Below are 24,003 nucleotides of genomic sequence, written 5' to 3'. Positions count from 1 at the left end.
AATTTATCCAGTTCTCTTTTAAACCCTGTTATAGTCCTAGCCTTCACAACCTCCTCAGGCAAGGAGTTCCACAGGCTGACTGTGCACTGAGTTAAGAAGAACTTCCTTTTATTTGTTTTAAACCTGCTACCCATTAATTTCATTTGGTGGCCCCTAGTTCTTATATTATGGGAACAAGTAAATAACTTTTCCTTATTCACTTTCTCCACACCACTCATGATTTTATAGACCTCTATCAAATCCCCCTTAGTCTCGTCTTTTCCAAGCTAGTCTCTTTAATCTCTCCTCATATGTGACCCGTTCCAAACCCCTAACCATTTTAGTTGCCTTTTCTGAACCTTTTCCAATGCCAGTATATCTTTTTTGAGATGAGGGGATCATATCTGTACGCAGTATTCAAGATGTGGGCATACCATGGATTTATATAAGGGCAATAAGATATTCTCCATCTTATTCTCTATCACTTTTTTAATTACTCCTAACATCCAGTTTGCTTTTTTGACTGCTGCTGCGCACTGCGTGGACGTCTTCAGAGAACCAGCCACGATGATTCCAAGATCTGTCTCCTGATTAGTTGTAGCTAAATTAGCCCCCATCATATTGTATGTTGTGCACAAGGTATATAGGCTGTTGGGGCATCTGAACCATTGCAAAGCAGCTGCAGAACCCCTTTTAAATCATACCTTCTTACACTTTGGCTGTAACTTTTCATTTTCCACCCCAGGCCTTCTGCATTAGGACTTGATCAGGACCCCTCTGATTTCAATAATGTCTCAGGTCTCTCATCTACTTTTTCATATTATTTAATGCTCTACATCATCTAGGGTTACAGTTTGCATAAAAGTGTTTTATAAAAAAACCAAAAAATATTCTCTAGGGGCTTAGACAAGGTAATGATAAACAAAATTGTAATTGTTGCTTTGCAGGCCCTTCTACAAAGTATCTTTAAGTTTTTGTTAATATTTCTGATAGGATACAGGATGGCGGAGATAATACCTCATAAAGTGGGAAAGTGCTTCTGAATGACAAATGCTTGCCCATGCTAAAGCATAACAACTAACACAGAATGGCTGCCTACAAAACAGTTTCACTAAAAGAGTTATCGGCATTCCCCCTAAAACTCAGGACAGCTTTCTTACCCCCATGGCCTGATCTCTGTGACTGTGGCTTTTTTTAAAAAAAATTTGTCCTCGGTTTAGATTTTAAAAAACATTAGAAAAGAAAAAGGGGGGGGGTAGGAAGGGGTGTGTGTGTGTGAGAGAGAGAGAGAGGAGGGCAGACTCCTTAACTCTGGTAAAAAAAAAAAAACAGCTAACTTTTTTTTACATAAGGTAATTTTTTTCTTGTGTTTTTTGTATAAATCCAAACTTTAAAAAGCAGTCTTGTTTATTTTTTTTGTTAATTAAAACACATATGTAAACTCCCCTCAATTGCCAGTTTTCATATTCAAACAGCCAGTTGCTGTTTTGATACTTTAAAAACACTATTTTTAAAAGGATAGGCTAGTATCTTAAGCCTTTTTAAGTTCACTAAACTACAAAATATCCCTAAGAGTGGTGTTGTTTTGTTAATACTGCTTTTTCATGTTAAACTTTAAAACAAACATAATGCTTCAAATAGGCCTCACTGCATACAGAATATCCTTAAAAAAGATCATGTTCTGTTACATCTCAGTCAATGCTGTATTTTCATGTTAAATGTTAAAAAAAAAAACCTTTATATAATGAAATACTGTATGTTTAGCAAGTGTTAAAAGTATGGGGGGAAAGATGTTCTTCAGGTAGGCTATCTCTGAGCTTCATGCAGTCACAAAGAGACAGTTTTTGTCTTTTACAATCAGTAAATGGAATAAAATACTAGTTATAACTTTCACAAAGTGTCTTTCGATGCAATCTCACCCTTTGTTAAAACTTTAACAGCCTTTCAAAACTTAGGAAAAAAGTCTGTGTGAAAAAACAAGCAAACTGAAGGGGTGACCCATACAGCATCGCTAAGGCAGACTACAGTGCATGGATCACTGGCTAGCCTAATTAGTCTTATCTGTTTGTAAAATGTAGAGAAAGCCATAGCTCCAGTCTGTGATGTATTGTTTTAATAAAATCTATGGACCCAAAACAAAACACAGGAGCTGGAACCTGTGTCTCAGCACACAGGATGCAAACATTTGAAAACAAAGACATTCTGATAATGCAACAGAAAAATTCATACTTAAATCTAAAAGTCCTAAGAAAATGAAAGCTTAATATAACTTTTGCATGGATTTGTTAAAAAGTGGGGAGGAAAATAAACTTCTCTCTGATCCACTGGATTACAGAATAAGGGGAATATAAAATAGCTGTTACTAAGGTTCTGTGATTTTCACTCTGGGGTGTTTCTGCATGCTCTTTTTTTTTTTTTTAATTGAAACACACATAGAAAGGTTAAATAAAGGGCTCTGTCTTCACATAGGCTTGTCTTTTAAAGAGTTTATTCCTTTTCAAAACTTAATATAACTTTCACTTGTATTTGTTAAAAAGTGGGGGAAGAAGCAGCCTTCTTATCTCTGAACCACTGGTTTACAGAGGCTGTTTTAGCTAACAGAGGCTTTGCTGCAACTTCAGATTGTCTTCATTAAAAAATAACCAAGGTTACTCTAAAAATTGTTTGTTACTAAGGTCTTATAGTTTTCACCTTTATTGAAGCACCTATGTAAAAGGGCTACATGGCAGGAAAGATGCTTGAGGTCTGTTTTTTTAGATAAGAATAAGGCAGCTAAAGGAGATGGCTCTTGTTTAAAACTCTTGGGACTATAGGATTGGTTCAGGAAAATGTATTCTATGACGCAGCTGTAGAACAGCATCTGAGTGGTCCGATCCAAAGATGGAGATAACTAGCCTGAGGGGTTCTGAACCTGGGAAGTTACCTCTTTCCCCAGGAACAGTTGGAAGGGTAAGATCTCTCTCTCTCTCTCACTCTTTCTCTCTGACTCAACCACGTGCTGTCTATCTTTGCCCTTTGCAAAAGGGCTTTCTTTTCCCTTTTCTTGCCCGGTTCTCTCTTTTAACCTATCTTTATATGTTTCTCTTTTATTTAACTCTTCTTAAATGTTCTTTTCTGAATCTATCCTTGTATGTAATAGTTCAAATGCTTTTCTATTAACCTCCCTTTATACTTGTTACCATGTGCTTACTAAACAGTCGCTGCTTTAGTAAATTCCCCGTTTTTTTTTTGCCAGGTGTGTTCTTTTTTAACTTATTTTTCAATATTATTTAATGTTTCTAAATGTTTCTTTCTTAATCTGCTCTTATATTTAATATTTTAAATATTTCTTTTTAACCTGCCTTTCTATTTTTATCATGTGCTTACTAAACAGTTTCTGCTTTATAAAATTTTCTTTTCCCATGTTTGTTCTTTTTAACCTATTTTTCAATATTATTTAATTTCTGCGCTAATGAAACCTGCACCTTTAGATAGACAGTCCCAATGAAGGCCTGATCCTGCAAGGGGTTGAGCATCTCCTGGGAGGAGAATAGCTCCCTCAACTCCCACTGGCTTCAGCATCTATGGGACTGGACCTTTAGGGCTTGAACTAAAAACCACTGAAGTAATAGAAAGACATCTGATTTCTCCAAGGGGCAAAGGATCAGACCTTAGTCCCCTTAGATTTAGGGCTTGTCTATATGAACAGTTAGTGCTCAGTAAACTGCGGTATAAATCTACTTTGTACTAGCTTGCAGCACACTAAGTGTCTGTGTGGCCCCAGCTGCGATGCACTAGTGCGTGTTGAAACTGGAGTGGGTCACAGTGCACTAGGGAACTTTTCGTGCCCAGCAGCAGAGTCCACACAGTCCATTAGAACAGTAGGTCTCAACCAAGGGTACATGTACCCCTGGTGGTATGCAGAGGTCTTCCAGGGGGTACATCAGTTCATCTGGATATTTGCCTACTTTTACAATAGGCCACATAAAAAGCACTAGCAAAGTCCGTTCAAACTAAAATGCCATACAGACAATGACTTGTTTATACTGCTCTATACACCCTACACTGAAATGTAAGTACAATATTCATATTCCCATCGATGTATTTTATAACTGTAACGGTACAAATGAAAGTCAGCTCTTTTTCAGGAATAGTGTGGCTGTGACACTTTTGTATTTTTAGGTCTGGTTTTGTAAGCAAGCAGTTTTTAAGTGAGGTAAAACTTGGGGTAAGCAAGACACATCAGACTCCTAAAAGGGGTACAGCAGTCTGGAAAGGTTGAGAGCCACTGTGTTAGAGCGCAGCAGGCTAGTGCAAGGTAGATTTATAACCCAGCTTGCTGTGTTCTATCTAACCATACAGACAACCCCTAGGAGAAAGTGCTGATACAGTAGATTTCTGCTGCAAGCCAACTGCCTACAGCACCCCTGCTTTCCAGCCTCTCATGGCCAAATCCTGATATTCTTATTCAAGAGGAACTCCCGCTCCTTAGTCTGGCAAAACTCAGGCAAAACTAAACCTTGAAGTCAATGGGAGTTTTGCCCAACCTGTAACTGAAGGATTTAGCTCTCTGAGAACACAAACACAGACAGGAAACAGCTTTTCTCTCTATCAGTGAAGATCCCCTGTGCTTCCTTGAAAAAATCCTTTGACTCCTGCCCCTCTCCTTGTAGGACTGACCTCTGCAGGAAGGCAATTTGCTGTGTATGCAAAGGGGGTTTGGGAAAAGGAGGCACCCGCAGGCGGTGAACACTGGAAATGGGAGGTGTAACTTCCAGCGAATTCCCTGCCAAAAGACTATTGACACAGAATTGTGGCTGCCCAGTGCTGCCTTGTGCCCTTCCAGAACAGGGAGTGGGGCTAAACTTAATCCTCCGCTAACAAGGAAATACAGAGTTAAAGTCATGTCTGTTCCACTGCATCCTCCCACCCCCCATCACACACACTTTACCTCTGTGGAGACGGCAATTGCCAATGTAGAGACAGAGAGTTCTGTGTGCTCAGCACAACTCCACTTGAGCACAACTAATCTAAGGCAAGGGGAGGCTAAACTGCCCCAAACAGGATGCAGTGAACCACCCTTTGGAGGCCGAAAGGATGCCTGGGCCATAGCCACACCCCTGCTCTGCCCCGAGGCCCCACTCCCTCTTGTTCTCTTCCCTTGTGGCCCCACCCGCGATGTTCCTCTTTCCATCCCCACTCCGCCTCTTCCCCCGAGGTTCCCCCCGCGCACTACTCATGCCTCTCTAACCTCTCCGGGTGGGGAGGGATGACTTTATGGGATGAGGAAAAGAAGGAGGGATCTGTGGGGAGGGGGAAAAGGTGACAGGTGGGGGAGCTCCGATAAGGGGAGGAAAGGGTAGGGGAGAGCCTCAGGGAAGGGGCAGAGCAGGGCCTGGGGTGCAATGGGGGTGGCATGTGGCTAGGGCCTCGGGGGAGGAGGCCGAGCAGCAGTGGGGGAGGGGGCAGGGCCATGGTCTTGGGGTCAGTGCCCCCCCACTTCTAGGAAGCTTCCAGCACTCACGCCCAGCTTCCCCAAATGTGGGAGTCATGTACACTCTCCTCACAACCCCTTGCATTTTCTAAGTGTCCACCAAAACTCCTCCTTTGCAATGCCATTCACACACTGCCATGTACCCGCCAGTCCTCTGTGCCGTGCTATTGCTCCAGTAAGTGCTATCAATGGGTGTGCACACATCACTGTGCACCACAAGGCTCAGTCAGGAGTAACTGGAAGAGATGGCTCAGAGGAATTCTCTGGCACTCATCCCAGATGCATGCCAATTCGCAGACCTAGAAAGCCTCCCTAATCATTTGTTAAATATTACTGCCCCAGACACTAGCTGAGGTTAAACTTGATCTGGTGATCTGTTTGGGGGAGATTAGTGCCATAGTTTGAGCCACAGCTATGTGCAAAAAATATCATAAGAATGGGATAAATGTAATGACAAGTCTTTTATTTCTTGGCAATGTACCTCTGGAACGGAACCCCTTGACTCAATAATCAAAATTTGCACCCCTAACCTCCCCTGGATCCCAATGAGGGATGGCAATTTCCAAGACAATGTGAGTATGCGTGGGGATGTGAGAGCACTTCGAAAAATTTGCTGATAACCTTAAGAATGGAGTCCCTAGCTTTCCTTCCTAAGAGCAGTCACTCAGAGTAGCTGTGCCAGCCAGACCAACAGAGAGCTCCGAGGAAACAAAAAACCCAACCACATATCTGAGAACTGGATGATGTTTGTACAGTGCTTTGAATATGTAAAGTGCTATCTAAGTGCATTAACTTCTTATTCATTAGTATTATGATGAAGCAATGCGAGAAACAGGGAAGAAAGGAAGCAGCGGGAGGGCGGAAGGAAAAGAGCTTGTTAGGATAGGAATCTGAATTTTAGGATTCATTATTAACAACAGTAATTAGGAGTTGGAAATGCTCAGCATCAAAAGCAGATCCCCTTTGAATTCTGAGCATAGCAGAGAAATAACAAGAGCTATACCAAGAGAGAGGTGGATATGTGAATACCATGCAGCATCCGTCCAGTAAAGGAGTGGACGAGGAATCAAGGCCCAGGAACTTCCCTGGTGCTCTGGGTTACTTTGTTACTGTGCAGCCTATTTCGATCCCATCTCCTGGCAGATTTCTTCCAGGAAGCATTCACTGATTCCTTCAATCCCTTCATGGAGCAGTGGGCGCTGTCTACTGTTCCCTGCTTGGTAACCCTTTCTGGATGTCTTGCTTTGACCCTATGGCCCACCCCTGCCCTGTTTTTTCATTCTTCCCCCTGATGTTAAGTCGATCCCCTTGTTTCTTTTGGCCCCTGTACTCTGTTGAGGTGGAGGTCTTTGTTGTTTTTATAGGGAAAGTTGCCTTTGAGGGCTGTGCTCAGCACATGGAGACCAAGTAGGCTGGATTTCTCCACACTTCAAAAACAATTAACTCCTTTCCTCCAAGGAGAAATTGGAGGCAGGAAGTAGCTGCTCAGGAAGCACTGGCAGAAAATTTCCTCTCTGGGAAAGGAAAATTGGCCATATCCTGAAATAATTTTCAAATGGATTCAGGTAACATGACTGCAGTGCCTAGTACAAAATCAGGCCCCGCTGCAATCAGTGGCAAAACTCCCATTGCCTCCATTGGGGTCAGGATCACAATCCTAGTCTTACAGCTGTCAACAACCATTTTAAAACAGCTGGCACTAACTCATTACATGTAACTTTTATTGGCTGTGGTTCTTGAAATATCCTTAGGGATGTGGGCAATGTCTGTGTGTACCTGGGGCCTACATGAACCTGCATTTCCTCCTGCACTGTGGATAGACAGAAAGAAGCCTCTCCTGAAGTGCTAAGCTGCTCCGGTGAGATGCTCAACACCCTCAGTTGTCACTGAACTTCAACGGGAGTTGAGAGCACTGAACATCACCCAGGATCTGGACTGCAGTCTGAACCAGGGACTGAATGGGGAAAAAATAAACCCACAAAATAAGTTCTACCCTCTTGAGATGCCACTCTCAGTGCAGACTAGAAACTTATTTTTCTTAAATTAAAGCTTAGATTCTTGCACATAAAATAGGAGCTTGGAACAGATCTCATGATTAAAACACAGCCATGGAAGTGTAGAGAGAGCTGGATTAGATTCCTCGCTTTGCCACAAGCTTCCTGGGCAAGTCACTTCACCTTTCTGTGACTCAGTTTCCCCAACTGTACAATGAGATGAGAGTGGGGTGTGTTGTGAGATTGACTTCATTTGTATTTGTATGTAAACTAAGTTAATATCTTCTGGTGGAACTTGCAGAAATGCCAGTATTATTATAGTGGTAATCTGATTGTTCCAATTACCACCCTCCTGCCTTGTAGTGGAAAACCCTTCTTCAACCTTTGGGGAGGTGGAAACGTATCCAAAGAATCACTTCAGTACACACATCAAACCCTTTTATCATCATGGGTAGAAAAAGTGTCATTAAACGGAGCCTATAATGTAATAAATCCCAGTTTAGGCTGGATTTATACAGGCTTTTGCTGTTGTTGGGAAATTAAATTAGTTTTTCTCATGACCCACCTGGGGATATGAATATAAGCCAAATGGACATCCTAGCAACAGGATAGCTGGAGTCTGTACTTGGCCTTCATCCTCAGGACAGAGAGCATGACACATTAGCAGTTCAATGTAGGGCCTTATGCTGTGTATTTGTTATATGACATTATGTAACTATGGGGTTTAAGACTAATTTAGAGTATATTGAAAACAGACAGCCCAGTTGGCCAAGGCATCAACCTCACTTCTTTCAAGTCCCTTTAAAAAAACACTTCATCTATGAAGCCCACAAAACTGAGTTTATCATCTAAAACAAACACTAACCACTAAGTCTCCTGCACCTCTGGATTTTTCAGGGTGTCTATGTTTTAGATTGAAAGCAATCTGGGCCATCTTTATTTTTGTGTATTGTACAGAAAAGAGTATATTGGCACTTTGGTGGCTCTAAACAAATTTTTATTATTAGTAGTACTACGAAATCTAGTTAGAAACCAAGAAGTCTATCATTTTGGCAATGTTGTTAAAGAAGGTAATCAAACCTGACAGCTCCTCTAACAAATCTTTAAAATGAAGAACAGTATTTTATTTATTATTATAAGTACAGTACTAAATTAATCAATACTGAAATTTACAGTTATAATTTCATTGGGTCTCACAAAGCAACGAACCAGTTATGGACCTAATCCTGCCACACTTACTTACAAGAATAGAACAATCTTTCCTAATAGAGCTGGTTAAAAAATGGATCCAGATTTTCACAAAAAATTCATAAGAACATAAGAATGGCCATCCTGGGTCAGACCAAAGGTCCATCTAGCCCAGTATCCTGTCTTCCGGCAGTGGCCAATGCCAGGTGCCCCAGAGGGAATGAACAGAATAGGCAACCATCATGTGCTCCATTCCCTGTTGCCCATTTCCAGTTTCTGGCAAACAGAGGAAAGGGACACCATCCTGTTATTTTTGGGAGGGAGGGGAGTGTTATTGATAGGTTACACAAATGCCTGTCAGGGATGGACTGTTTAACTTGGTCCTGCCTCAGCAGATGGGGCTGGACTTGATGACTTCTCAAGGTCCCTTCCAGCCCTACATTTCTATGATTCTATGGTTGACAAAATTTGAAATGTTGACAAAAAGTTTTATCAAAATTTTCAATTTCAAAATTTCAGATCTCCTTAACTAGTGGGAGTGGTTGAAGTGAATTGTAAGAATTTCTGACATAAATAAGGGTTGTGGAATTGGGCCATAAGTGCAGGTTCATGATAAACAGTTCTCCCTTCTTTTTTATTTTTAATTTAAAGTATTTGCTGAATGTTATGGGCTCGAGTGTCCAGAGTCCATCTTATGGAATCCAAAGTCCACTGATGCCATGAAAAATGCCAAATGTTTTTGGTGACTAAAAGATAACAATGACCAGGTACTTTCCCAAATGTAGTCAAATTCTTGCATCTGAGTTCCGTTCATAATAATAAACATAGAAATGTAGGGCTGGAAGGGACGTCGAGTTATTATCACATCCAGCCCCCGGTACTGAGGCAGGACCAAGCAAATGTAGGCCATCCCTGGCAGGTGTTTGTCCAACCTGTTCTTAAAAACCTCCAATGACAGGGATTTCACAACCTCCCTTAGAAGACTATTCCCGTGCTTAACTACCCTTATAGTTAGGAAAAACTTTCTACTGTCTAATCTAAATCTCCCTTGCTGCAGATTAAGTGCATGACTTCTTGTCCTAGCTCTAGGCAATAATCACTGGCTCTTTTGATCAAATGATCTCAAAGCACTTCACAAAGGTAAATAAAAGTCATCATCTCCACTGCAGAGAGGGGTAAACCGAGGCAAAATGCCTTGTCCAAGGTCATTCAGTAAGCCATTGATATAGCCAGGATGGGAACCCATGTCTTCAGAGTCCCCATCCAATGCAGTAACCTGAAGACCAAACTGCCGCCCACCAAATTAACTACCCCCTTGAAAGCTCAGCTGCAGCAGAAAGACAAAGCTGATACATCATTGTAAATACGTTATTGTTCAAGCCCGTCTCTGCCACTTAACACCCAGAAATAATAAAATTAAAGCTTTCGCTGATAAATAGCAGTAAGGAACAAAACTTGAAGCCTGACTATAGTCAATGGAAAGAGTCCCACTGATTTAAGAACTTAGAATTTAAAATATAGACATCAGTTGATTCCCTTGTTCTGCTTTCTTCTTATTCATTCACCTAGCCCAAGACAATTATGTGCCTGCTCTCTGTAAAGCATGAATCTCATATACTGCTAATGCCCAGATTCTGTGGGACTGCGTATATCTAACACAACACTGAAGACTTGTTCTTGAAACAGGAGGAGCTTGGTGTTATCCTCTGTTGGGTTTTATAAGCTAACATGGTGGTGATGATAAAGATACCCTCGCAGAAGATGAGTTCTTCTACCAATAGTAAGGGAGGGACTTGGATGGGAGCCTGAACCATTAAACAGTATTTGCTTTGTGGTGAAAAGTGGATCAGCAATTTGCCATTGCTGACAGTCTCATTTTGAAACCAGCGATGAAGAAAGTTAAGGTGAATGATGTGTCACTTGTACATAGTGGGTCTGATTCTCATCCCATTTGCTCTGGTGTAATTCAGGAGGAGCTCCCATAAAGTTAATCCAGTTATTATCCTAGTCTAAAACTGACATAAGAGGAGAATCAATCCCTTGGCTTCCAATACACTTTAGTCTATTTTACTGGTTATCTGTGTGATCTCTTAAGCTGATGGAAAAACTAATCTAAATTGATTTTCAAAGAAACACTGGTATAAATTGAGACTCAGGTCCCACATTTCAGTTTTCAAAAAATAAAGGGTGGGAGTACACAACCTAGAGAGAATACAAATGTTTCCACAACATGAAAAGAGAAAAGCCTAGGAAAACAGTTGTTTCAGATGCACACACTGGTTTTCATTGTCAGAAACGTGAACACAACTGCATTCTGCTGGCACATGAGAACCAGAAGAGAGACTTGCTGGAAACTGAAACTGAAATTGACCCAGTGTAATTTCACCCTCCAGGCTAAATAAAATGCAAAAAGTAAACAAACAGAATACATGGTGAAAAAGAAAACCCATGGTTGAAATTATTTCAGTTTTTAAACTGTAAACTTTGGTCATTAACTAGAGCTGAGTGGATAATGAAAAAACAGATTTGCAAATATGTTGGTGAATTATACAGCCCTTTTTGGTGAGCTTGCTCTTTTCTCTCTGTTTGACCCTTATCTTGCAAATGTTAATGTATTTGCTGAGTTTGGGACAGATTTATCAGACTTAACTGGAGGATGGGTATCACAAATGTATACTTGAACAGTTACACGTGTTTTAACTGGTTCATTGCAGATCCTGCACTCCAGCCTGTCACTTTCCAGTGAGCTTCATTGTAATCACAGTGAATCACAATGAAATTCTTTTGTGTGTGGGTAGGGCACGGGCCTGGTAGACCCAAATTCAAGTCCCTGCTCTACTTGATTCAGAGCAGAGTTTTTCATCCCAGACCACTATAAATCAAGCAGAGGAGGAACTTGAATATTCCACATCTCAGGCCCTAATCACCAAGCTATAATCAGTCTCTCTTTCTTTGACCCAAACTTTCCTGAAGAAAACGTCATGGCGACTGATACATCCCTGCAATATGTTTCAACTTCAATGAATCAGCAATTTTACCAAAATGTAATTTCAGTTACAATATTCTGACTAGCTCTACTCATGACACAATATGTCCGTCTCATTCGGATTATCATGGGATTTCACTTCACTCTTATGGATTTGATGGGTTTAGGCCTGGCCCAATGCCTCCATGCTCTAGCTATTCTTAGCTGCGGGAACTCCTCTTATCAGAATAACTCTAACTTACACCAACCGTGGGCACACAGCGGCACTGTATAGCTACCAAGGTGACACAGAGCCACCCTTAGGTTGTGGGCTGAGTGCAGCCTGTGGTTAGGGCTGTTGTTTCAAACTGTCTATTTGCAGGGTCAGACAGTTGTGCAGCACATCACATTTGCAAGGTTTTCTTTGCACACAAATACCTACAAACTTAATAAAAAACCCAAAGCCATAGATTCATAGATTTTACAGCCAGAAGAGACCATTACAATCATCTAGATTGACCTATTGTACAAAAGTACTGCTTTCCAGAAGGTCACAGCATTTTACCCCATGATTTCTGCATCAAAGCCATAACTTCTAGATTAGCTGTGACAAAGAGTTTAAATTCTGCGCACTCTGACAACGTTTACATTTTGAAGAAACGGCTGGAGCCACTAGAAAAGAACCAGGACACTGTGCCACCACTCGCTGTAACTAATCTAAGTGCTGCAGACCGAAAGAATTGTTAGACACCGTAACTCACCCACTCCCGGGGAGGAGGAACCAGAAACCCTGGTACAATATGGTTTGTAATACAGTTTTGATTATATTTGTTTAGCTTTATACACACACTCTCTCTCTCTCTCTCTCTGAATTATAGTTATGCTGTAAAGATGCTTTTGCTCAAAGCCTTTGAAGGTCATTTTTCATCATATATGGATTGAAATAAAAATCAACAAAAATAACCCTAGAAGTTTTAGGAACCCTCTGGATTGTCTCATGCTTGGTAGAAAGCAAATCTTCACACATGTTGCTCATGCTAGTAGTCTGAAAATGCATAAGCTTCCCACCCACAATAGTTGGCAAAATGTATTAGAACTTGTTTTTAATTGCTGTTGACTTTTCCAGGCTCACAGCTGTTAAAATGAGGCTCAGACACTAACATTGCTGAAGCCCAGTGTGAGAGACTGTAAATAAGTTCCCAGTCTGGTTCAGAATCCTGTTAACAGGCCTAAGAACAAGTTATAATGTTTATTCCTAATTACATCCCTCCTCGGTCCTTTAAAATGAAGATGAGAGCAGTGAAAACTGTTCCCATTCTGAATTAAACTGAGATGGGCTCAAGCCATGAAGTTGGGAATTGAATCCAAACATCCATAAATGTCAGGGGGGTTTTGATCCAGGGCTTTGGTTTAGCCCATCATGATGCTAAGGGCCACATGCAAAGCGTAGAACAGAACCTCCACAGAAGGCAAGAGTGTTCACATTCCTGGTTTTGCTTCACGTTTATCACTAGCATTAAACCTGTCCCTTTTGCAGTGCAATGGAGATGTACTTTGGATTGTGTACTGTTGGAGAGAGGCATTCATTATATTATATCTCACTTCAACAGCATCTTTGGGAATCAAGTCTTTTGGCTGTTGATGATGATGAAGTAAAGGAAATTACAGGGCATTTAATGTAACCAGGAGTCAAGCCCAGAGGGATGGTCCCCACCTTGGAACAAGGGTGGAGTAGTTTTGCGCCTACCCAGCAGCACACCCACAAAAGCCCACAACTATTTGGGACAAGGTTAAGTCAGTTCACAGTCTGCCAGTTGCATTGACTTTAATGTCTCCCCTGCTTAGGGAATGTCAATACTGCTTTCCTGAACTCCGCCTGTTATATCTAGAGGAAAGGGGATTAGCATTGTCTTCCACCACTGGCCCCAGGAAACATGATATCACACTTGAACAAAAGCGGGAAAGCTGACAGATCTATTGAGATGGGTGTGACTAAAATACACACCTAACTGGTCAAGTCCTGTGGAAAGGGCTGTGACTGGCAGCTCTTCAATGCCAAACTCAAATGAGCACACTGTCCATGTTTATTGCTAATCTGTGAAGCTATACATCACTATACATCTACAACAAGCAAGCAATCCACATCACAAAAGAGGAATACAAATATACAACCTAATGCAGCAATAATTATATAACAATACATACACACACTCACCACATTTTATGTAAACTTTTTGGCCTGCAGATAGCCACAGACCTTTCCAGATACTTAAAAAACCCTCAAAACCCCAAACCCTTTTATTGACCATTCATTGTACTTCTGAACATTTTTGTAACCCATTAAGAACAAGAGATTGTAGAATAAGTTATACTGCAGTGAAAAATTCTGTTTTCTTTTGTTACTACCTTCTGTCTCTTACTGTAGCAGTCTGCAGCTATATAGCACATTCCATTTTATCTCGAGATGGCCTGGAGCCAGAAAAATTAGATCCGAAGCTACACTTTCAGGGATGAATAGAAAAGATGGTTTGAGGCCCATCTCTAGGTTTATCAAGTTCATGTGTTGTATCTTACACTGAAGAGATTGCCTAGAAACAGGTCAGAGGGAGACACTAGTGGTGTGAGCATATACTTCAATGCTGAGAGAGAACCACATGCAAAGAAGATATCTGATGAAGTGAACTGTAGCTCATGAAAGCTTATGCTCAGATAAATTTGTTAGTCTCTAAGGTGCCACAAGTACTCCTTTTCTTTTTGCGGATACAGACTAACACGGCTGCTATTCTGAAACCTATCAGAAAAATGCGTATTCGAGTAAAGCATCTCTGACCCTTAAGGCTCTTAATGCTATGAAATAAACTTTGCATTAATAAAATCATAAATATACATTTACCAGGTATGGGAAATCCATACCTTACAATTTGTACTATTTAGACAAGCAAATGATGTCGGGTAGTAATATTGTTGAGTCAGACTTGTTTTTAAACAGTGTCTGTAATGAACCAATCCACTGTATTTAATGCATATTATTCAAGCTTCAATGTTCAATAATTAGTTTCTAGACTCAGCAGCTGGAAGAGACTAGCTAAAAATAAATACTAGATAGAACACATATCAGATTTTTACCAGTTAGCTTGTGTTTCACCTCTATATTTGTGAGGTGGACAGTAAGAGTCAACATTTAGAACAGATTTTACAAAAAAACCATGTGGTGATCATTTCCAAACAACTGGCTCAGAGAAAAAGTTAACTGGCTCAGCAGAGGAATCCACACTGTAGCATTTGTAAGTGTGAACAAACAGCAGCTAGATTAAAAAAGATTTAGCTACAGATCCCAAATGCATTCAGCCACCCTCTGACAAAGAATCAGAGTATCATCCTGCTACCTTCGCCCAACATGAGAGATCCTTACTTATGTAAATAATCCCACTGAAGTCAATGTGAGAATTATGCTAGGAAGGATACCTCAGCAGTTTGGATTTTAGGATCAGGCCCTTTTGTCTGTACATTGCGCGAGAAACAGTAAAGCCACGGCACCTCGGCAATGCTAGCTCAGTAACTAAAGCAAAGTCTTACCTGAAATCATCAGGCTGAATCCACAGAGAATTAAATGTGCTAAAGAGTCCATGCTTTCCGAAATACATCCATCCAGTTTCCACAGCAGCTCATGGGGTTGGGATTATCCTTTCAGTGGGGTAGACCTTGGTTACTCTTCACTTGCATGGTACGAGGACTCTTGTTTACAAGTCAGAGGCAAGAAATTGCAGTGCTGGAGCAGGCTACAACAGTCTCATTGCTGTCTGAGTACAGGGAGTTTAAGTTCCTTTTTCCTGTTTCCTTTGTAGATTAGGATGGGAAAGGCAGGATCTTAAAGGCATTTTGTATCAACAGGACCGTGAGGCACTGCAAACCCTGTCCATCTAGCAATACATCATAACACTTATCTGGGGCTGTTCGAGAGGCAGCGGATTGCTGTCAGAGAACCAGCAACAGGTCATGGTCAGCAATGTCAGGAACAATAGTGGCATCCTCCAATAGGCGGAATAGTGCAAATAACAAGCTCTCCACCTATGTACAGCATGTGGAAATTGTCATCCCACCCTCTGCTCAAACTACAGATCTGCTAATTGCTCCAGAGGTCACTTTACGCTTCAGCATTTCAGTGGAGGGCTTTCAGGAGGCAATAGTCTTTCATTTATTTATTTAATCAATCCACTCAGAAGATGCTTACTGCAAGGCATCTACAATACAAACATTAAGGAGAACCCTAACAAAACAACACATCAAATCCGATACAGACCAAAGCCCAGAGCTCTCTAGCAAACCGCCCCATTACTTCATGTATGTTACTGGAAATTATTTTTTTTTCATTCCAAGACTGGAAACAGACTCAGAAAATTTGATGTCATAATAAATCACAACAAGATTTGTTTTGACTTCAGTGGAACCTAAATGCCACAGCACTCGAGAGGCCTGGGAGCAAAGTTAACTGCACAAAGAATAAACAAGATAAAAACCTAGAATGTAAAACCACATGAATAGAGGAAAATTAATCATACAAGTGGAGAGGTGGCACTCAGACAAATCAATATAATTGCAAATAAAGAACAATCCTATTTACAACCACTTGACTAGAAATAAACCCAGGTTATTGTATTAGGAGACACTGTAGTCTTGCCAACACCCAGCATCAACAAGGAGTCCAGTGGCACCTTAAAGACTAACAGATTTATTTGAGCATAAGCTTTCATGGGTAAAAACACCCAGAATGACACTTCAAGAAGAACAGAGATATCAGTTCTCAGTCTCCTCTGGGAAGTGAGTTACGGGGCTGATTCTGCTTCCATCTGAAGACATTAGGAAAATTCCCATTGATTTCAATGGGAGTAGGATTGGGTCCCAGGATGTGCTCTGCAAGAGGTTCCCAGATGTCTAGAAATGTAGGCAGAATTTGCGCACGTCACATGTTTAACTTGCAGCGGGCTGGCTCAGAAGTTGTTTCCCTAGAATCATTTATGTTCCCCCATCAAAACAATAAATACAGACCTAGGGTGCAACTCCCTGTGTGCAGTGACCCAGAACAAGGCTTGTGTGCCACTAAAGTCCGTCTTTGAGGGTCCTTCAGTGCTGCATGGACACAGAGGTACACTGCATCATTCCCTTTACTCACAAACCTGAAGTACATCCCTTTTGTTCACACACAGACTCCAATTGTTTGTCAGACTTTACAAAAGTACCGACTAGCCAGCAAACACTCCCCAGTCTTTGAATTCCTGGTTTGAATATCCTCATCATACAGGAAGTTATTTGTTTAATTATTTATTTTCTTTTTATTTAGAATAATAAAAAGTGCACAGGCCAATCTCTGAGCACCTGCCGATTATTTAACATTTCAAAATGCAATAGAATCAGCTCACTTCCTTCACCAACCAGTAGTTCATAAGCTAATACTAACAGCCCCTTACACTGGCCTATACCCCAAATCCCCGATACAGCTGATTATGTTTGGCCCACCCTGTATTAAAATTCATTCTGCTCTAGAGGATAAAGTTCCTTATTAAAGAGGAAAAAATCAAAGATGGGCTTGCACCAAAACCCAAACCCACCAAACTCTGTGGATGTCTGAAGTCCGAATCCAGATCCACTATTTACAAAAGGCCCTTCTGTTATAATAAATAAGCTGAACCAAAATCCCAACCCTAAACACCCTCAAACACTAGGGTTTTTGAAGTCTGGTTGCAAGTCAAAATGCTGTGCATTGAACCCATCACTAGCAGGAACACTGCCTAATTTATTGTCTCACTGTTTCCTTGTACTCCTGTCTGTCATCTGTTGGCTCATGCTTACATTGTAAACTCTTTGGGGGCATGGACCATGTTTTGTTCTTTGTATGTACAGCATCTAGCACAGCGGGGTCATGGTCCATAATGATTGCTACAAGGAGATATGGTAATATGGTAATAATATAAATAATAATCTCTCTTTTTTTGGTCTACTTTGTCAATGTGCTCTGTGTTTTAAGCCATTTCACCCAGGTCCTGACTCCTGAATGAAGTTACCATTGGTCTGTAGCTTATTTCAAGCTAAAATAACCAAATCTCATTCTTCAGGGCACAAACTGATCATTGCCAAGATCAGGAGGGAATTCCATCCTCTCCCCATTTGTAAGGCACTTAGTAGATATAAAGTACTACATAAGGGCTAAGTATGGTGATCATGATTATAATACAGCATGCATAATTGGATAGGTCCATTATAAGGGTAATTCACTTTCCTCTGAAGCATTAGGTAATGCCCACTGATCATTCTGTCACTGAAATGTAACCATCTCTGGGGTGAAGCATGTCAACTATTTAACAGCATACAGCAACACTATGTGGTAATTTAGAACAGCAAGCAAAGAATATTGTATCCAACTGAAACTGCCAGGGAAGAATGTAACTAGCCAAGTTAGAATCTAACCAAGATACCGATGCTAACATTCTGACCTGTAAATCTGGTATATTTCAGTTTAAGTTTTTAAAATACAACAATAGTTATTCTGTGAAATACCTGCAGATATTGGTCCTGATTCAGCAGAGCAATTATGCATGTGCTTGAGTTCAAGTCCATCCCTATTTAGAGAAGCATTTACAGATCCTGTCTGTTGATGTGCTTAACTGCCACTGAAATCAAAGGTAAGCATGTGCTCAAGTGCTTTGCTGAATCAGGGCATTAAAGACATTGCATTATACATGTTGCCCCATTGTTTATCACCATGGATGCATCAAAATAACTTTTGCATGTTTTTTTATCCCCAAATTTCATTTATTACTCACATTAGCTTTCAAAAATGTCTATATTGGTAGAAGTAGGTTACCTTGTCCCTCGTTTTAAACTGATTTATCAAAGATCTCAGTCTGAGTGGGATAGCCATGTCCTTCCAGTTGAAAGCTGTTTTCACTAAGCAGTCTTCCACCTAAAATCTAAAAGAAATTGCTTTGGTGCAAGTCTGTTCTTTCCCTCTTATACCAGCATAACCTATAGGGTCAGATCCTGAGCTGGTGCAAGTCAAAGTAGTTCTGTTGGCTTCAAGATCTGGCCTATATGGCCTATGGATGGTTTCCCAGTCATGGAGTAAAATCCTGCTCTCTCTTCTGTGGTGTGACAAGCTATCTTGCAGCAGAACCAGTGTGGCTTATCTGTGCAGGGGCGGCGAGGGGTGGGAAATGAAGCTTCTATAGGATTCTCTGTGTGATGATGTGCTGAGGGTGGAGATTGTTTACTGGCAAGATCAGAGATCTTCCACTTTATTAATATGTTTGTCCTGACCCATTGCAAAGGGTAGCTTAGGGGTCACTATTCCAGCCATTTGGCTGAAGTAGTAGCCATTGCCCAGCTATGCTGCCAGGGCTGGAGCACCCACAAAAAAAATTTGTACTCACCGGCAGCCAAGCTCCCCCTCACCCCCCCAGCACCTCTTGCTCACCGGCGACCCCGCTGATCAACTCCTTTTTCTCCATCCCAGCACCTCCTGCCGGCCGCAATCAGCTTTTCTACCGTGTGCAGGAGGTGCTGGGAGGGAGGGCGAAGAGCAGGGGATGAGGGGCTCTTGAGGGAGGGGGCAGAAAGAGGCGGTGGTGGTGGCTTGGGTGGAGTGGGAGCAGGGGTCGAGCACCCCCTGGGTAGAGAGGAAGTTGGCGCCTAAGCTGGGAAGTAGGGAGAAGATTTTGCCCTAGGTCCTCAGCCTGAGGAGGGAACACCTTTTAAAATGGGGTTACAACCAAATGCTAACTTGTTTTGAGAAATTACAAAGCTTTCTTCTGCCCCAAATTGTCTGTCTGCTCCCAAACATTTCACAGATAAAACTGCCACCTTAGTACAGTAACTCCTCACTTAACATTGTAGTTATGTTCCTGAAAAATGCGACTTTAAGTGAAACAACGTTAAGCGAATCCAATTTCCACATAAGAATTAATGTAAATGGGGGTGGTTAGGTTCCAGGGAAATTTTTTTTTGCCAGACAAAAGGCATTATATACATTTTAAACAAGCAATTTAATACAGGTATTAAACAGGCTGGCAGCCCCCCTTTTCAACCAGGCTCAACTGGGGATGGCTATTGATTTACATGTAATTTGTGTCTAATTTATTAATCAGCAAGCACCATACATGTGTGCGTAAAGTGAGGCTGTAAAATTAGTTTAAAATCAGTGAACAACGTAACCTTTCATGACACATGTTAAGACAACCCTCATATTAACCGGCGTTGACATAACACTACTCATTGAAGGTCTGATCTGGCACTGTGCTGAGTACCTTGTACACCTGTCACTGTACCTGTTCTCTGGATAACACAGCACTTGTCTCCAGGGCAGTCCTTTCATACGTCCCAAATCCACATACAAGCCTAAATGGGGAAAGAAAGAGAAAGGAAGCTATTTCAGAGAACGTACATCTCTCTATCTAAGGAGAAAGGCCTGCAGAAGGCTAGTATCATCTTTGGACTGTATTGTATTAAGTTCATTCTGATTTGTTCATTTCTGAATCCAACTTTTTCTACCCATTGCAACATCCACCCTCCCCCCCCCCCCCGACAGCTTATCAGCGAGAAAAAAACGTACTTCCAAGGAATCCACTCATATCAGATTCTTACAAAGGGATCTCCAATTTTGTGTGTGGTATTTTTTGTTGTTGTTGCTAGTTTGTTGTTTTAAAGGGGTCACCTTGATGTCCTCCCCCCACAAACTACTAAGAGATTATTTTTCTTTCTCCATCTGCCTCATCGAGACCTCTCTCTTAAAATTAAGATCTAATTACTTGGACTTTTTATTCTTAGGCATTTTACCACAGAAGTTTATTGAAAGGGACTTTAACTTGGAAATTAACCATCTCATGGTCCTTAAAACAAAGCATGCCAACATTAAAAAACATGAGTTGAGAAGCTATTAGATTAATAACCACTGGCAGGTAGAATAGGAAGAAATGAGAAAGAATCCGTGTTCTGACTGGAATGATTGTTACACGTGACTAGAACTAAACAAAAGGCTCACACAAAGATACCAAATCTGCCCCAACAGAATGCTAACAGTATGGGGCCTTCTATGTCTTTGCCACTGGTCCAAATCCAGCCAGATTGTGTAAGTAGGGAGGAAAATATATTCTTGAACAATGTGCAACTTTTAGCATGCATTTTGATTCAGCCCTGTTTGCACCCTTTTTTGTTCGCTTCTCTGCAAACATTGGTATGAGCAGTTTTTGTTTGCAGGAACGTTCAGAGAGAACTTGTTTTGTGCAGATGTACTTGGTCTCCCAAGATTACATGTTTATGTTGGTAGTGCTCATCAGGCCAACATGTATCGTCTTCCTGAGCTTGGGAGAGCCAGGAGAGAAAGTAGCTGATTTAAAAAAAAAAAAAAAAACCATGTGCTCACCATGAGCAGCAGCAATAAGACCAATAAGACCTTCCTTCAGCAGCAGAAATATTGCTTCCCTGGAGACAATATTACAGCCCCAGAGCAAGGGGCATGCAGCATTGGACAGACACTGAGGAAAGAACAGGGCAAGACCTTCTGGACCCGTCTCCATGCATGGTACAGGTACAGAATAGTTGCCAAAGGGAGGCCCATCAGCTTCACTGCTATGCACCGTCAATCAGGATGGGCACAGGCCAGAATCACAGCTACAGTACCACAATAGTGGTGGAGTCTTCAAAGCCCATGTTGCCTTTGAGCAGCAGGTATTTTTACATCTGAGCTACCCATACTTCTCCAGAATGTTATGGCCTGTCTTTTGGAAAAGCAGAAAAGGTTTAAAATGTCAATTCCATTGTCTGTTTATCTGCTGCTACCTAGTGTGCTCTCACTGTGAAAGCCTCACATAAAGGTAGATTTGAATTTAGTACCAGACCCTTATGGACATCCCCAGAGAGAGAACCTGTCCTGCTGAAATTACATTTTGATGGTTTAAACAGGATTGTTTTGGTGTGCTGTTTGCTCACCTCTTCTGCATTTGATACTTTATCTAAAAACCTCATTTGGGAAAAATAAAAAGAATTGAGAAGTCGTGACCTAATGGATAGTGCTCTGCCCCTGCATGCAGGAGCCAACAGGTTCAATTCTTTTCTTCTTCAGTCATCAGGGATTAGTTATGGAAGCAGTATGTCAAATATGAGGAGACCAGGGCCTTGAGGATAAGGTGTTAAAAGAAGATATGAAGGGGAGGTCCTCAGGAGATGACAATCAGAAGAGCTTCATGGAAAACAAAATAAGAATATAGTACTCGAGCCAGTGTCTGTTTATGATAGAAGTCCTGTGAAGGACAAAACAAAGGCCTGGGAACTTTCCCACCCTGTTTAACAAAATAAGTGCCACTGGAAGAGCTGAAACTCTGAGAGGAAGGAAGAGACATTAGTGGGAATTTCCCCTAGATAACAGATTTTGGTTTATAGAAATCCTGTTCTGTCATGTTGTCTAAATATTATAAATAATAAATACAGAGAACAGGAGCATTTACTGAGCTGAATTTGGAAACCATGGTCCTTCCAAGAATCTTCTCGTGTAACTTTCCTTCATGCTGAAGATAACATGTTTAGTCACAGATTCAGAGACATTAAGAAACGGAAAAGACCTAATTAGGTCATGCCATGCCCATGGCATATTTCGTAATTCTCTATCCAGGCTAGTTTTATAAGGCGCAAGTGACAGGGTCTTTAACTCTTCCTTTGGATTCCTTCCTATTCTGTGACAGCAGAATAATTACTAACCCCGCCTCTGCTGTTTTTGATAAAAGATCAGCCGAGTCTGACCAGGAGCCTTGTCTACATTTAGCTCTCTGCAAGCTACAGTACCTGCTTTTGGCTGGCCAGGAAACAGCCTGACTAACTTGACCTCCCAGGTGGGGGAAAGGTAATAAGAAATAGATAATTATACTGTAGGTAGGAAAAGAAGAAAATAACTAAGGGAAGTAACAACAGCAATGTTGTTGTTATTTTAAGGGATCCTGGAATGCCTTCAGTCCAAACCATACAGAATAATTTAACAGTAAAAAATAGGATTAAAAAAGTACTGACAGATATAGCCACATAGAATTCTCTATTTCACACATTCTTCTGATCACATTGGAGCTGCTTGTTGCTGTGACATGACAGGGGGGCATGAAACTTGAGACAGAGAATCCTACAAGACATCATCTTCAGAAAAAGAAGAATTATGAATAACTTTCGTTTTTTATTTCTTTATTGGTGAAAAACAAAACTACACAAAGTCAGCATGGAGAAAAAAAACTTTCCTTAGCTAAGTTTTTATTAGAATCTCCACTATACATTTCTCCTTATATAATAACCTTAACCAAATATCACATTTAATAATGAGATGCTCTAGTAATTATATTGTCTTTTACAGAAATGAAAATACAATGAAAGAGCCTTAAAATGCATTAGCCCTACATTTTGTTTCCTCGGCTGGTGTGGGAGAGCTATGCTGATTCACACCAGCTGAGGATCTGGTCTGCTATCTTCATTAGGTTTAAGACAATTGTTTACCAACAACAAAGGGCCAAATGTTCAGTCCTGACTGAGGCAAAATTCCCATTCTTTTCTATGTGTGGTTTGCCTGAGTAATGATTACAGTACTGATCCCCAATGGTTTTGCTTGAGTAAGGTTTGCAGGGTTGGGCCCCAAATAGTTAACTTTGTAGAGCAAACTATATTTTCATATCCAGAATGGGTATCCAGTGGGCTCACTTTAAATGTCTTTTCTGGCTTTAAAGCTTTCAGAGATATTATCTATATTTAAAATGAAGAAAACTGCTGAAACCACTACTCTCTCAGGAACTTGGAGGAATTTTTTGAATGCACCTACTGTGCTTTCAGCTCAGCAGTTCAGAGTCCTGCAGTGCTTGTGGACATCTCCTATTGTTGGTCCACTGGAGCAGGAAGGAAGCGCCTGGGTTCAGTTCCTGGTGTTCTGTAAAGCCTCTATGAGAGTTTTGTTATATTCTGCAATCTGCTTACTCACGTTCTTCATTACTGGCTGGTAGTCACTCTCCTGACTTTTTGTTGCTATGACTGATTAAAAGAGTTAAGGACAGCAACTAGTAAGAAAAATACTAACCTAATTAGAGATCATAAGGGAATTAGATTACAAGAAGTCTCCTTCTAGAAAAATTGTCAAGGCTTGCAGATAACGGAAAAGCACCACTTGTATCTAAAGAACTACGCTGCTTTAACAGGTTAGCCATTGTATCACAATAAGGGCTACATAGAATCACAGAATATCAGGGTTGGAAGGGACCTAAGGAGGTCATCTAGTCCAACCCCCTGCTCAAAGAAGGACCAATCCCCAATTTTTGCCCCAGATCCCTAAATGGCCCCCTTAAGGATTGAACTCACAACCCTGGGTTTAGCAGGCTAGTGCTCAAACCACT

The 24,003-nt window shown here is 41.1% G+C and overlaps 2 protein-coding genes across 17 annotated transcripts in view; both read right to left on the bottom strand.

Annotated features, from left to right (window-relative positions):
- TEK (TEK receptor tyrosine kinase) overlaps positions 1-19,048 on the bottom strand; it is an 87,515-nt gene extending 68,467 nt beyond the window's left edge. For 6 of the 12 annotated variants that reach the window (XM_073345540.1, XM_073345544.1, XM_073345545.1 and 3 more), the window contains exon 1: positions 15,176-15,804. In XM_073345540.1, coding sequence (XP_073201641.1) covers positions 15,176-15,227 — 52 coding nt within the window. In that variant the 5' untranslated portion in view covers positions 15,228-15,804. Of the gene's footprint in view, positions 1-15,175; positions 15,807-18,458 lie in introns of those variants that run through there. The other 6 variants (XM_073345541.1, XM_073345543.1, XM_073345548.1 and 3 more) reach the window with 3 other exon arrangements.
- An 869-nt stretch (positions 19,049-19,917) lies between these two features.
- IFT74 (intraflagellar transport 74) overlaps positions 19,918-24,003 on the bottom strand; it is a 64,565-nt gene continuing 60,479 nt past the window's right edge. For 3 of the 5 annotated variants that reach the window (XM_073345555.1, XM_073345556.1, XM_073345554.1), the window contains exon 20: positions 22,829-23,644. In XM_073345555.1, the coding sequence (XP_073201656.1) occupies positions 23,529-23,644 (116 nt within the window). In that variant the 3' untranslated portion in view covers positions 22,829-23,528. Of the gene's footprint in view, positions 19,988-22,825; positions 23,645-24,003 lie in introns of those variants that run through there. The other 2 variants (XR_012159120.1, XM_073345557.1) reach the window with 2 other exon arrangements.

This window comes from Lepidochelys kempii, chromosome 5, assembly GCF_965140265.1.
Source record: "Lepidochelys kempii isolate rLepKem1 chromosome 5, rLepKem1.hap2, whole genome shotgun sequence".
Lineage (NCBI taxonomy): Eukaryota > Metazoa > Chordata > Testudines > Cheloniidae > Lepidochelys > Lepidochelys kempii.
The sequence above is the reverse complement of the archived record's forward strand: the minus strand, read 5'-3'. Positions and strand labels throughout refer to the sequence as shown.